Below are 13,265 nucleotides of genomic sequence, written 5' to 3' on the forward strand. Positions count from 1 at the left end.
GAGGAATATCTGCCACTGGAATATTTGGTTGTATTACGTTAAGCGTCTCTTTGAAGTAGTTGGAGATGCGGAACCCGTGCGGTACAACCTTCAATTCTCCTATCCCTGTCCCATAAACCGAGGACGAGTATGGCCGACGGCCTTCATAGTCCGACCCAGAGATGCAGCCTGTAATTTAAGGCATGTTCTCCCTAGGCACAAGCACGGTGGAGGAGGGATCAGTTGCTGCTTCCTCTCAAAGCCCCCTCTCAAAGGGTGCTTTGTGTCCTATGTGTCCTATTTGTGTCCTATGTCCTGTGACGCCGTGCTGTGGTGTAAAACCACAGTACTGTCACAGCGTTACGGAGGAAGGTTTACTGCGGTTCCTCCAGACCCCTAAAAAAATCTGCCACTGGCTTCAGTTATGGGCAAGTCCTATTTCATTAAAAATGTAGTCAACATTGCTGCATAAGCAAACAGTACCTGCCACAGAAAAAATAACTTGAAAATCTTTCACGCCCTGTTCTCGCTGAAGAACATCTACACCAGTGGTTCCCAACCTTTTTCGGTGTGAGGGCCAAATTTAGAATTTCAGAGTACGGTTGGGGCCGCACGAATACTACGGCTATGAAACGGACCCAAACAGTCATCATGGCTATTTCGAAGTAGTTTTATTGCCCTGGCGAGATTTCAAAACTGTACACTGTTTACCGCTACTTATCTGCTGCATGGGGTGTCCGTTGAGTGAATCAACTTTTCTCGCTTAAACGTGCGAAGCGCGAGAAATTTCTTTAGTTTCATGACTGAATCGGTCAATATGATCGGGAATCGCATGTATTGCTATCAATTTTCATCCTTGTCTCTGTTCGCGTAATCTGATTTACCGGTAGAGCTGAGTGAGGTGTGTTTGAAAAGGTATCGGCCCCCTCAATAGTAATTAAAGATATCCGGGGGTATAGTCGTTGGCAAGAACGTAACAGCACTTCGTCAGGACCCCGGGCTCCCATAGTGTGATAAACTGACCCCGCATCACGTTGTTCGCTTTTGCCACGAAATTAAAGTTGTACTGTTTAGTGAGACAGCGCGACGCGCGAATATTTCGATAATTCATGATAAAATCGGTGAACAAGATCGGGAATTGCATGGTTGTCCTCTTTGCCCACGTAATCAGATTTACCGGTAGAGCTGAGTGAGAGGTGTCTTTGAAACTGCAGACCCCGTAAATTTCCCCGTGGCGAGATAGCGCAGTGGTATAATCCGCGGCTGCAACACCAATGGGTGCGGGTTCGAGTCCGACCGAGGTCGACTTCCGAATTCCGATACCTAAGTGTTGGAGGTTTACCTAGGCTCCTCCTCGCCACCTCATCCGCGTCAGCGGTGTCTTACAAAAGCCTAGAGGTGGGCCGTGCTATAAGTCGGCAGTTACGGATATTAAGAAGAATATCGGCCTGGTGTAAATGACCATAGTAGTCGACAAACACCATGAATACCCCAAAAACAAACAAACCCCGTAAATTTTAAAAAAATACTCTATGATTTATTCTAATTCACAAAATAATATTGGGCCCCCTTCGAGCTCGCCCCCCTCAATTGGGGGTTTTGGGGTGCGGCAGTTACGGCCCTGACTATAGGACTACCAATTATGCTGCTTTTAGCCGGCTAAGCAGTATGCATCTCGGCGCATTCAACCGTGAGTCACGTGTTGCACATCTAGTTATCATAGGGTTACCATACGTCCTCTTTTAAGATGATTTGTCCTCTTTTTTGATTTTTTTTTAAAGTGTCCTCGAAGGACGCCCAAATGTCTTCTTTTTTGAGATTTTGTCTTCTTTTTTGAGGATTTTGGTTACATACAGGGCTAAATTCGACTGATATACATTAAATCAGCACTGTAGGAACGCTACGCCGGCTATTTCGGGAGCTGGACCGGAAAGTTGACTTTTATTTTCAGTCAACCCCATGTTAATGTGAATGAAAAACTGTATTTTTCGGGAGTTGAGCCTCTTTTTCCTTTTTAGTCAAGCGACCACGAAGTGGGAAATATTTATCATTTTTCAGGATTTTCATCCGGTTTTGAAAGTTATCAATACCTATATATATCTATAGCTACTGCTCGTTCAATTGGAAAGATAGGGCACATTGCATTGAAACAGCAGTGACGTAACGTTACCAGTCTATACTCACAACTTTCCTGCAATTCTATAATTAAAAGCCACAGAGGCCAAGCCAAGCAAGAGTATTTTATAAATATAAATTTTATTTTTTGTCATAAATCGATTTCTTAATATATTCTGGGGGCCGCAAGAAGGCTATCTGGGGGCCGCATGCGGCCCTCGCGGCCGCGCTTGGGAATCACTGATCTACACGTTAATCTAGCAAGTTCCCTTGTTTCAACCTTGAAGTCAAAAGCCCTGCATTTGATTTAGTGAGCTCCGTGTTTTTAACTAAATCATTACGTTCGTGTTGGTTCCGGAAGTGTGGTTCTGGATTGATATCTATATGAGAGATGTTGAAGTCGTCGTCGCGCGGGGTCATTTTTTTGTATCTTTAAATACTGTCAAATGTTCTGGAGATTTTTTGCCTGATAGTTTGGGCATTGACCACTTACTGTTATGCGAAATTGGTGCTTAAGAGGATGGCAAAAAGGATATGCGATGTCACGAAACTTTTTAGTTCTCCTGAACTTTGAAATGTCACCCATGCAGATTTGGGATTCCCTCCAGATTCTTAAATATCAAATGACACTGAATTCCGGTCGTCCCTAAGCCAACCATCCAAATTTCACCAGTGTGCTCCGCAGAGCACATGAAATGCCCAGATTTTATCTTGGTCTCCACTTTTCATCCCATAGTAAAGTTATGACAAATCCTTACTTCTATCTGTATTTTGTATTTCATTTGTTTCAAACTAATAAGTAAACCCCAGAAACAGCAAAAACAATCAAAATAACTCACTAGATCCACAATCAGGATATGTGCATTTAAAGAACAAAAGCGAAAAGGAATTCGAGATTGCTTGCTAGTAGCCAATACTGACCAACTTAGACTGAGAAGATCATTGTTACTAACAACCAACTATTATGAATTGAATTATGGACCAATGTGATGTCACGGCTAAAAGGTAATTTACAAAGGATCTTAAAGAACAAGGTGCGGTGGGCTTAAAAAGGTTTAAAATGACATTTTAAACGACACTTGTGGCAAATAAATGCCAGATACATGCTTTACTGAGGATTATGGTATACAACTGTATAGTATTTATATTGAAATGAATCCAAATATTTTCGGCTGACTTTCGTCAGGGTTTGGTCAGCAACTAGAGAATTGGAAAGAACATTGATTGTTTATACATACATGTTCTTCCCAATTCTCCACTAGTTGCTGTTTACTTTTCATTCAGTGCGCAATTGTGCATGCCTCCTTTTTTACATCGCTTAGGTCAGGTGGGTGGCTTATTTCGAAGATTACTGCAATTAGTTTCAACACCTTCCTCTCTTTCATTGTATCGCAGGATTTTGGTGTATTGATGAAATTGTTAGCATTAAATTGAATTGAATTGAATTATAATGTCACGTTATATATTCGATAATTTTTTCTCCGTTACTCCTAGTTTGCAATCTGGAGAAAAGACCATAGATCGCTACAGCTGCGATGGCCGAGTGGTTAAGGCGTTGGACTTGAAATCCAATGGGATATTCCCGCGCAGGTTCGAACCCTGCTCGCAGCGCTGTATTTTTCATTTTATTTTGTGTCAGTCACTTTTGAGTAACTTATGCCTTACCAGTCCAGGCCGGACCGGACTATGTATTCGGCGTCTCACTATTGCTACGTTGATATTGAGCACAGTGTAAAACGGGATTCTATATTTCCTACCGATATTTTCCCTTGAAAAAGGTACACAGTAGCCAACACCCCGATCGCACGGATGTTGCTTTTATGATACAATAAACATATGAAATCAAAACGGATCCCGTACGCCTGCTAGATTTTTTACATTAGACAACGATGTACTTTTTATATCAATTTCACTGATAGTTTGAAAAAGCATCATTAGCTGACTTCCCACATGTAATGTATTTCGTTCTTGATGTTGTGTAGGCTAATTGCGGGTCAAGCTCACAGCAAAGAGTCACTAAATATTCACAAACGGAAAGTTGAATATTTCGAGCAAACTTTTGTGACAAAGCAAGTAAAATTTTTGAGATTGTTTGGGTACATGCTCGTTTAGTGTCGATTTTGTTATGATGCCAGCAGGGCATGGTATGGTATGGTATGGTATGGAAGTATGGTATGGTATGGAACGAAATTTCGGTATGGAATATGGAAAGGTGCAAGTATGGTATGGTATGGAAATTTCCCAAGTATGGTATGGAACGTTTTTTCTATACTACCATACTTTTTCCATACTTTGACAGTTTTTCCAGAACCATGACAATAATCATACTTTCGATTTGTCAAATTGATAGCATAGCACACTGTTTATGTTCATATCTCCCACTGTGATTCATGAATCACCCATCCCGGTAGACATCTACTTGAAAACAACAGGGTTAGGAAATGCGCATATGAATGAAAATAATATTAATGATAATTATTGCAATCTAAATATCATAAAAACGAATGATAATCGACCGTTGTTGCGTTACTAATTGCATTTTGCTTATTGTAACTTCCACTACGTAAACAACCAATGAAGTTTTAAAAGGGTACACTCTGAGAATATAGAAGTAACATTATTATTTCTATCAATTTGTTGAACTTGGAAATAATTTTCTGCGCTTCGGGAGGATGGTCATAACGCAATATCTATTTCACATAACCATTAACCATCATTGTATTTCAAAAATATGTAGCTTGTCTTGGAGCGACGTTACGATATGCCGGCCTGAAACACGCATGGTAACTTCGTGAAATCTGGTTATTTTTGATAAAATGGACAGTGGACAAACTGATGTTGGTTAATGAAGGTAATGAGTGAGACCCACCGATTGGCGGGGAAGATGGACATTTGATCAGCTGTCCCAACATGATTGTAGTGATGTGAAATTATATTTGAAGATATATTCTAAGGCAGGTGTTGCCAATCGGCGGGGAATTTAGGGGCTTCTGGTTGGGAATAGACTCACATGGAAAAAAAATCTTTACCTTTTTACCCTCGTTTATTGAACGTCTGTATGAAAGGCCGATCGTATCTCTAATATTTCTTAGCTTCTTTGCAATTCGGCAATTCGTATTATCAGCCTCCAATTAGCGAGAATCGATTGGACAGCTGCACGCGATCTTCCTCACATAGGTTGTTATTCATTCGTATGTGAAATGGTGTGATTGAAATCACCTGATTCGTTATAATAAGAGTTCATATCTCTATGAACGGGATATCGTGGAATCGCTAATTGATAGCGTAGCCGGACTAGTTACTGATGAAATGACATATTTCTTTCTGTTCGAGTTAAAGTAGCGTGCAAAAGTGTAGCTTATATGGCGGCTTACGCATACGTTCGTCTACACCAGGAAGTTTATCCGACCCATGCATTATATTCGGCATTTACACATGTAAATTGATGCTACCTTGGTACATTTGAAAAAATTTCCAACCCTTCCTATTTTTCTCTCGGCTTAGGGGAGACCGGGGACAATTGTAACACTTTTCGTATTTTCCAACATTACGTGTTTTTCTCGTGGAAATTTCACTTCCAAAGTTTTATATAAAGAAGCCAACAACTCGATAGTTGATATGAAAACTAAATTGGAACTCAATCAACAATCAATCATGGAAATTTTGGGTTGCAAAAATCGCTGCTCAAATGTTACAATCGCCCCGTACCCAGGGGCAATTGTACCACCCTTGCGGGGCAATTGTAACAGTGTTATTTATAACTAAACACCAACTAAATGAACAACGAAAACGGAAGCACAAATTGTAATATTGCATGAAACTAAAGGAAGAGACGTTTGAACGCTTCCAGGCTACGCCCCATCGCATTTATCGCATCTGAATGCAATATCACCTTTCGTGTCTTGTTCAAGCTTAAAGTGTACAAGAGACACGTTCATTCCATCATCTCCCTACACATATTCGGCCTTTTCTACCAAGGTTCTGTTGTTCAGCGGGCATAATGGGTTGGTCATTCGGTCACCTGCGAAGGTGCGAAACCGACCTGGCTAACATATCTTGGTTGAATGGGTCGATGATGGTATAGTAAAACGAGGACGCAACATTGTGTGGCGTCAAAGCTATAATGACATTTATCTGTGCTGTAGAAAATTTACATAAATTGTTCACATCAAATATCAAAATGTAAGTGGGCCATGATCAAAGTCAGAGGACGAGAATTAAGCCATGACTATTGAAGTTCGACACACCAAAAGTCGATCAAAATGAGAAAGGATGGTTAAATCACGAAAATAACCGAACCGTCAGATTCACATCACCACTATTTAATGGCCGTTTCGACAGATGGTCAATGGTCATGTTAGAATTTGTATCGCAAGGCAGTATCTGTTCTGGTGAACTTCTGGCTGTTCCAAAATTATTCTGCAGTAGATGAATGGTAATACCAACATATAAACAAAGACATTCAGAATTGATAACATATTGTAACGGGGCAAAAGTAACAGAGTGTTACGATTGTCCCTGACACGCTCGACCATGATTAGTGTCTCAGTATGGTGCCTTCCCGGCGATGCAAGTTCTATTCTTTCCATCACCACGGTAGACTATAGTAACATTGTTCCAGCTACACATATTACGTTGTAACTACTTGAGGTACTATTCGTCTAGACAAATTATTCCAGACCAGGAAAACTTTACTCAAGGGTCAAAAATTTCGTTTTTTGCAAATTATTCCGGGGTTTCGCATCGTAGCTCAACGTAACTCCAGGTAAAATAGGAGAGATAATTACTGCATGCGCACTTAAAATATCAAGCTGATTTCTCCATCCTACTAGCGGTGAGGTCGATTGTTACATTTGCCCCTAGTTACATTTGTCCCCGGTCTCCCCTACCTTACAAATACATATTACGGAGGCGCAACATTGCGCCTACAGCTGGCTCAGTTCACTGTTAATAAATTTTGTTGCGCGCAGTTCAATTCTAGGGGTCTTTACTTTCACCAATAGTAAGTCTTTAAAAACAAATTCCTACCATATTTTATTTGAGGAGCAATTTTGAAGGGTATATAAACATCGACTTCAGGTTGTGTTGAGTGAAGAAAAAAGGTTGGGGAAGCTATCTTATACTTTGACAATACATGTAATTTTGTAGATGATGTTACTTCTAGCAGAGCGTTACCACACTAAATTTACATGTCGTGAGATTCTGTTGTGATTTCCAACTATTCCGATGTGTATATTATATGTTCCGTCTTCGATGGAGTTAGGCAAGCTACATTGCTAATGACATAGAATATGATATAAAGAAACTGGGGATATAATTGATTCGCCGGGGCTGTTTAAATGGATATTTTCATCCAAAATAATTAGAATATAAAGGCCGGAGCATTTCCACACATCAAAAATAGAATATCTCTTGACAGGTTAGGCAAGTTGCGAAAGTATGGAAAAAGTATCAAATATGGTATGGAAGAATGTTGCTATGGGATGGAAAATCGTCAAGTATGGTATGGAACGATTGGACGGGTATGGAGTGGGGTTAGTTCGGAGATCAATAATTTTTACTATCCTAATAACGGATGTATCCGTATATTTGGAATTTATCCAACCGGTTAACAACTGCTAAGTGAGACAATCGATTTCACGAGGTCTGCATGCAAAATGGACCGCAAAATCATTACACACTGTTACTGTAGATCCATCGTACACGCGCAGTACGAGCGAATACGAGAAAAATCACGCAAATTCAATGTTCACTGCTTCTGCAACGCCCTCCTTATAAAGCACAATGCATCGATATGTGATAGCCGGGACCGGAGTTTTGTAACAAAGAGTCCGCATGCGCAGGGCCGTAACTGCCGCACGCCAAACCCCCCAATTGGGGGAGGGGCCCGAGCTCGTAGGGGGCCCAAAATTATTTCGTGAATTAGCATAAATTATAGAATATTTTTTGAAAATTTATGCAACTTTAATAAAAAATTTTCGCGCTGAGCGCGGTTTCAAGATGCCAAGTATCTTGATTATTGGGTACTCTTCCCCCAAGAAAAAATACGAAGATTTATAGAAATGGGCATTTCAGCGTTGGCCATTACCTCGCCACGACGCACCAATACGTATAAAGTTTTAGGCCATGTAACATGCGACTGCAAGAAGTGTGCCAGAACGATCGGCAGCTAGAAAACCTTAGCCGAAAAGGACTGCCCTTATGCTGAGCGAAAACTTAGTTATATATACAAAATACATGTAGGTTCAATAGTTCATAGGCGCCTAAATGACTGGCGCCTAAATGTTCCTGTCTTGGCAATCTGAACCTCACAAGACTAATACCACCCCACAGGGAAAAATTATATGCCAGTGAAGAAATACCAATTTGAAATCGTGCGATCTTTTAGTTTAGTACGTTTGGGCGATTCTATATTATTGATATAGCAGACAGGAGGTCACGAAATATAATCATTTAACGAAGTCATACCAACGGGTCCACCCGCCCGAAAATGTTTAATTATTATTTACGGGCTCTACATTCTCCAAGACAATGCGTATTTCAGCGCTACCGGTTAATCTGATTACGTGAGAATAGAGGACAAGAAATTGATAGCAATATATATGCAATTCCCGATATTATTGACCGATTTTATCATGAATTATCGAACATTTTTACGCTTCGCGCTGGTTTACTAAGCAGCACATCCATAATTTCGTCGCAAAAGTGAACAACGTGATGGCGGGTCGGTTTATCACCCTATGGAAGCCCAAGACTCCAGTTTTTTTGGGGCCTGACGAAGTGCTGTTTCGTTCCTGCCAATGGGTATACAATACACCCGGAGATGTTTAATTATTATTGAGGGGTCTTACCCTTTCAAACACACCTCACTCAGCTCTACCGGTAAATCTTATTACGTAAGCAGAGAAAGGATAAAAATTGATAACAATATATATGCAATTCCCGATCATATATTGCCCGATTCAGTCATGAATTATAGAAATTTCTCGCGCTTCGCGCGTTTTGGTGATAAAAGCTGACTCCCTAAACGGACACCCAATATAGATGATAAGCAGCGGTAAACAGCGTTTAGCCTGTGGGGGGTCTGGGGGGCTTCGCTTAGGTTTATCACCCTATGGGGGCCCATGACCAACGTTTTGGGGGGGCCTGACGAAGTGCTGTTACGGCCCTGCGCATGCGTTAAATGCTCTCTCAGCTTCCACAGAAGTGGGATTAATGGTAAGCATCGCTTCGTTGTAGACGCGATAAATCAGGTCAGCGACGATAGCCCAGCGCGGCAAGCAATGACCTAACTTCGCGCTCTTCTCAGCGGGAGATCGCGTAGCGTTGCATTGTGCACAGATCTAACTCGCTGATTAGCAACACGGTGCTCGCTAATTGGCTTGGCGCAACACTGATAATACAAGATCTTTAAGCTTACTAAAAAGTGTAAAACGAATTAGCAACGCTACCCTTTTCTCCGGTTAGCCGGCAGAATTATATCCGGATATCAGAAATAAAAATATGGCGGTTAATCGGTTAACCGGTTAACCGTTATCCGGATAATCCGACCCTAGTATGGAATATGGAAAATTCCTATTCCATACCATACCATGACCTGGATGACAGCGCCATGCACAGAGTGGTCCTAAGTTGAATTGCACGGAATTTCAACCAAAGATTTTAATCTGACGTGAAAAATTGTACTATATGAAAAGGTTCACAGTGCATAACCTACCAAGTTCGTTTGTAAACATGAACCTCTAAATTTCTGAGGCTCACACACAGAACGCGAACGTGAACGGCACGTTCATACCTTCCCTAGAAATGCTTAAGCAAGCGAATCGAATAATATGAATATTCGATTGCATGGTCGGTTGCTATACTAACTACAGGGTTGTAATGACTCGAGTCATGACTCGACTCGAGTCACGATTTTCTGATGACTCGACTTGACTCGAGTCATTTTCACAAAATACGGAAATGAATCGACTCGACTCGAGTCAATCTGTGTATTGACTCGACTTGGACTCGAGTCATTGCGCATGACTCGAGCCAAGTCATATGACTCGAGACGCAGACGGCCAATACCGACATTTCATTGTAATTTCGAAGAATAGTAAAGTAACCACACTATTGGGATTTCGTCTATTGGTACTGGTACTTGAAAATGCGATCAGAAACTGCTAAAAGTGAGGAAAATGAATATATTATAAATGCGAACCATTCGATATCACCAAACAGAGTTATAAAAAGTGGGCTTAACAAGACTTTAACAGGAAACTTAGCAGTCAACACAATCACTTGGACTCGACTCGAGTCATATTACCGTGACTCGGACTCGACCCTCTTTTCGCTGACTTGGACTCAGACTTGACTCGGTGGTGAATTGAAAATGACTCGACTTGACTCGAGTCAAAACCATAAAAGTGAGATTGACTTGTGACTCGGTGCCTTGTGACTTGGTTACAACCCTGACTAACTAACAAATTACTTTATAGGCGAAATCGATGTTGTGAGATGCAAATCTCTCCGATCCCGCCATAGAGCGAGGACAAACTGTAATGCGTATTACTGTTTTCGAATTTGCCCTAAATTATCTTCTGCCGTAGCAATATGCTTTCTCCTCATGTCCTCGGAGTCGTAATCAGTCGCTTGCTTGTAGCACTCAAGCGCCCTGACGTAATGACGCTCGGCCCTCGAATATCGTTTTGTGTTCTTGTAAGCGGCAGCAAGATTGTTCATCAGCATTCCGTAGTGCTTGAAATGATATCTCCTCGCGCCAAAACACCGTTCAAATCTTTCGCTTGAGGTGCGCCCGCATTTGATCGTCTTTTCGTATTCGCCAAGCTGACCGGTGATTAGCGTTAAGTGAACAGCACACGCTGCTTCAGTCACCGCATTCGCCTCTGGTGTTGCATTCACCTCTCGTAGTTCGTTTATCATATCTTCCATGTGTTTTAACCCGAAATTGATAGCTATCGAACTTTGGTCATCGTCAGCTGACGACATTAGATGTTTCATGATGAGCTTGATGTCCATCATGCGATCTCGAATCCATTCGACCTTGTCGTCTGGTGAGATCGTTGCATCGATACCGTTTAAATCGTGAGATATCCGAAACAGAGTCATAGCGCGGATGTAGTTTCCATCGTTGTATTCGTCGATACCCATCTTTCTAACATCTGCGGCGGATTTCGTTTCTGACATGATCTTTTTAAGTTTCGCGACGACCCGTTCTTGGTTGCCACGGTCCAAATGCAGTTCGCACTCCGCCAACTTTAGCATGAGAGTGACGTCTCTTTTGCCTCGCAATCTCTGGATTTCGGTAAGCAATTTTGAGGCCTTTTCGTAACCGATTACAGCAACTGGAATTTTCAACTTCTCTGGGAATAAAAATAGCACATCGATCGAGTGCTAATCGAAAATGACTGAAATCTACTCAAGACTGAAATCGCACGTGCTTTGAACCAATTTTAACGAACTTTTAAGGACGTAACCAGTGACACGGTACGAAGGATTTGAAAAACTATTTGGATCAAGCTCAGTCTACAGTTCTCCGAAGGTGATCATTAAAGAAGTACATCTACATTTAGGGCATACTCAAGTAGGTTTTATATTCGCTTCTCACTCGTTTAATTGTGTTATAAGACTACTTCCACTTATGTAACAGATTTTGTCTCATAACCTTATATACTTTCCCCGCTTTGCCTTAGTGGGGTATAAAGTAATTTTCGGATTGGTTTGCATCACTTTTGTTAGTGAAATTAAGATGACGATGATTCATATGTGATGGCGACAGAATACTTTTTCGTAATTTCTGTATTTGTATCATCAATGGCCGTTTTGCAGCGGAAGTAACCCATCTGCGATTTACAAGAAAAGTATGTGACATCTTTATCAAATATACTTTTGAGACCACCACCTTTCAGTTTTCTACTTCTAGTCTTGGAATAATGATGATATGTCTTGGATATCGCTAATCCTACTTGTAATTAAGTAGATATTTTCTGTATAACTTAGTTTACTTAAGTAGCAATGGTGACTACTTGTTATATGTCATTTGCTTCTCCAAATTCATAATTTAAAAAATTGGCGTTCATCTGTTTTCGTGTTGAACTATGGCTAACCATTTCGCGGTTAAGGCTACCAACGGCCAATACATGACTGGTAGCATGTATAGACAAGACAATCAGTTATTGGCTACCACTGGCTCCAATATCAGCATTCGACAGCCGAGATATACTCACCTTCTAATTGTTTGATCCTAGCTTCCTTTGACAGTCGAATCAGATCATCTATCAAATCAAAAGAGAGTCAGTGTAGGCTACAAAACTACTAAAGAGCCATACATGTCAATCAACTCCCAGCAAACACAAAATTGCCTAGGACTATCCAAGCAGTGTCCGAGTGTCCCAGTGTCCGGTTGGACAGACGTAGACTAATACTTGGCTATCCACGCTCGAAAATGTCCGGTTCGGATCAGAGTTGGATCAATTGTAATTTGTAATGTAATTGAATGTAATTAATTACTTATTTCAATGTAATTGTAGTGTAATTGTAATTGAAGCATTTTTATTTTGTGTAATTGTAATTGTAATTGTAATTTGACAAAAATTTTGCTCAATTACAATTTCAATTACATTAAATTGCTATTGAGACCTGACAAGCACAACATAAAATAATTGACTTATAATGCATTCTCTTTAAATGTCGACAAGGAATTTGGTGGATCCATTCGCGGAAGCCCTTGCGGCCGAAGTTTTTTTTATTTTTACCGCTATGCTGGCCTCGGCTGCCATTGTATACAATTATTAGATTACTAACCAACGGATGGATTCGCAACACGTGACTCACCATTGAATACGCCGAGAAGCGAACTGCTGAGCCGGCTAAAAGCAGCAGAATTGATAGTCCCATAGCTAACGATCCAAGCGTCGAAATTTGATAAGTATGGTCCTAATCGAAAGCTAGTGTCGCACTGATTCCGCAATAAAAGTATATTTCCAGGCAATGGTACCATCCAAAAATAGTCGTGAAAGTCTGGGAATCGGCATTGTTCTGAACAATCGCTGGGAGTAATTGGTCATTGTTGTGGTCATGCTGCTGCGGCGCTCTCACTTTTCAGAACAGTCGGCCTTAAACGGCTATTTTGGAGCAGTTATGGAGCAGTTACATTGCCCTGACGAGAT

The 13,265-nt window shown here is 41.0% G+C and overlaps 2 protein-coding genes and 1 non-coding gene across 5 annotated transcripts in view; 2 read left to right on the top strand and 1 right to left on the bottom strand.

Moving 5' to 3' along the window:
- The first annotated feature begins 21 nt into the window (after positions 1-21).
- The window catches only part of LOC145449116 (ciliary microtubule inner protein 2C-like), a 231,067-nt gene continuing 217,823 nt past the window's right edge, over positions 22-13,265 (top strand). The window contains exon 1 of the mRNA XM_080327592.1: positions 22-36. The gene's annotated coding sequence lies outside the window, so the exon portion shown is untranslated. The remainder of the gene's footprint in view (positions 37-13,265) is intronic.
- On the top strand, positions 3,624-3,705 carry Trnas-uga (transfer RNA serine (anticodon UGA)). Its single transcript has one exon. It is a non-coding gene; the product is annotated as a tRNA-Ser (tRNA).
- Positions 6,987-13,265, bottom strand: part of LOC145449096 (uncharacterized) — a 44,160-nt gene continuing 37,881 nt past the window's right edge. For all 3 annotated transcript variants that reach the window (XM_080327567.1, XM_080327569.1, XM_080327568.1), the window contains 2 exons: positions 12,324-12,371; positions 6,987-11,459 (listed from right to left, as the gene is read on the bottom strand). In XM_080327567.1, coding sequence (XP_080183693.1) covers positions 10,645-11,459; positions 12,324-12,371 — 863 coding nt within the window. In that variant the 3' untranslated portion in view covers positions 6,987-10,644. The remainder of the gene's footprint in view (positions 11,460-12,323; positions 12,372-13,265) is intronic.

Source organism: Botryllus schlosseri, chromosome 10 (assembly GCF_051294905.1).
Source record: "Botryllus schlosseri isolate E-star chromosome 10, Bs_hap1, whole genome shotgun sequence".
Lineage (NCBI taxonomy): Eukaryota > Metazoa > Chordata > Ascidiacea > Stolidobranchia > Styelidae > Botryllus > Botryllus schlosseri.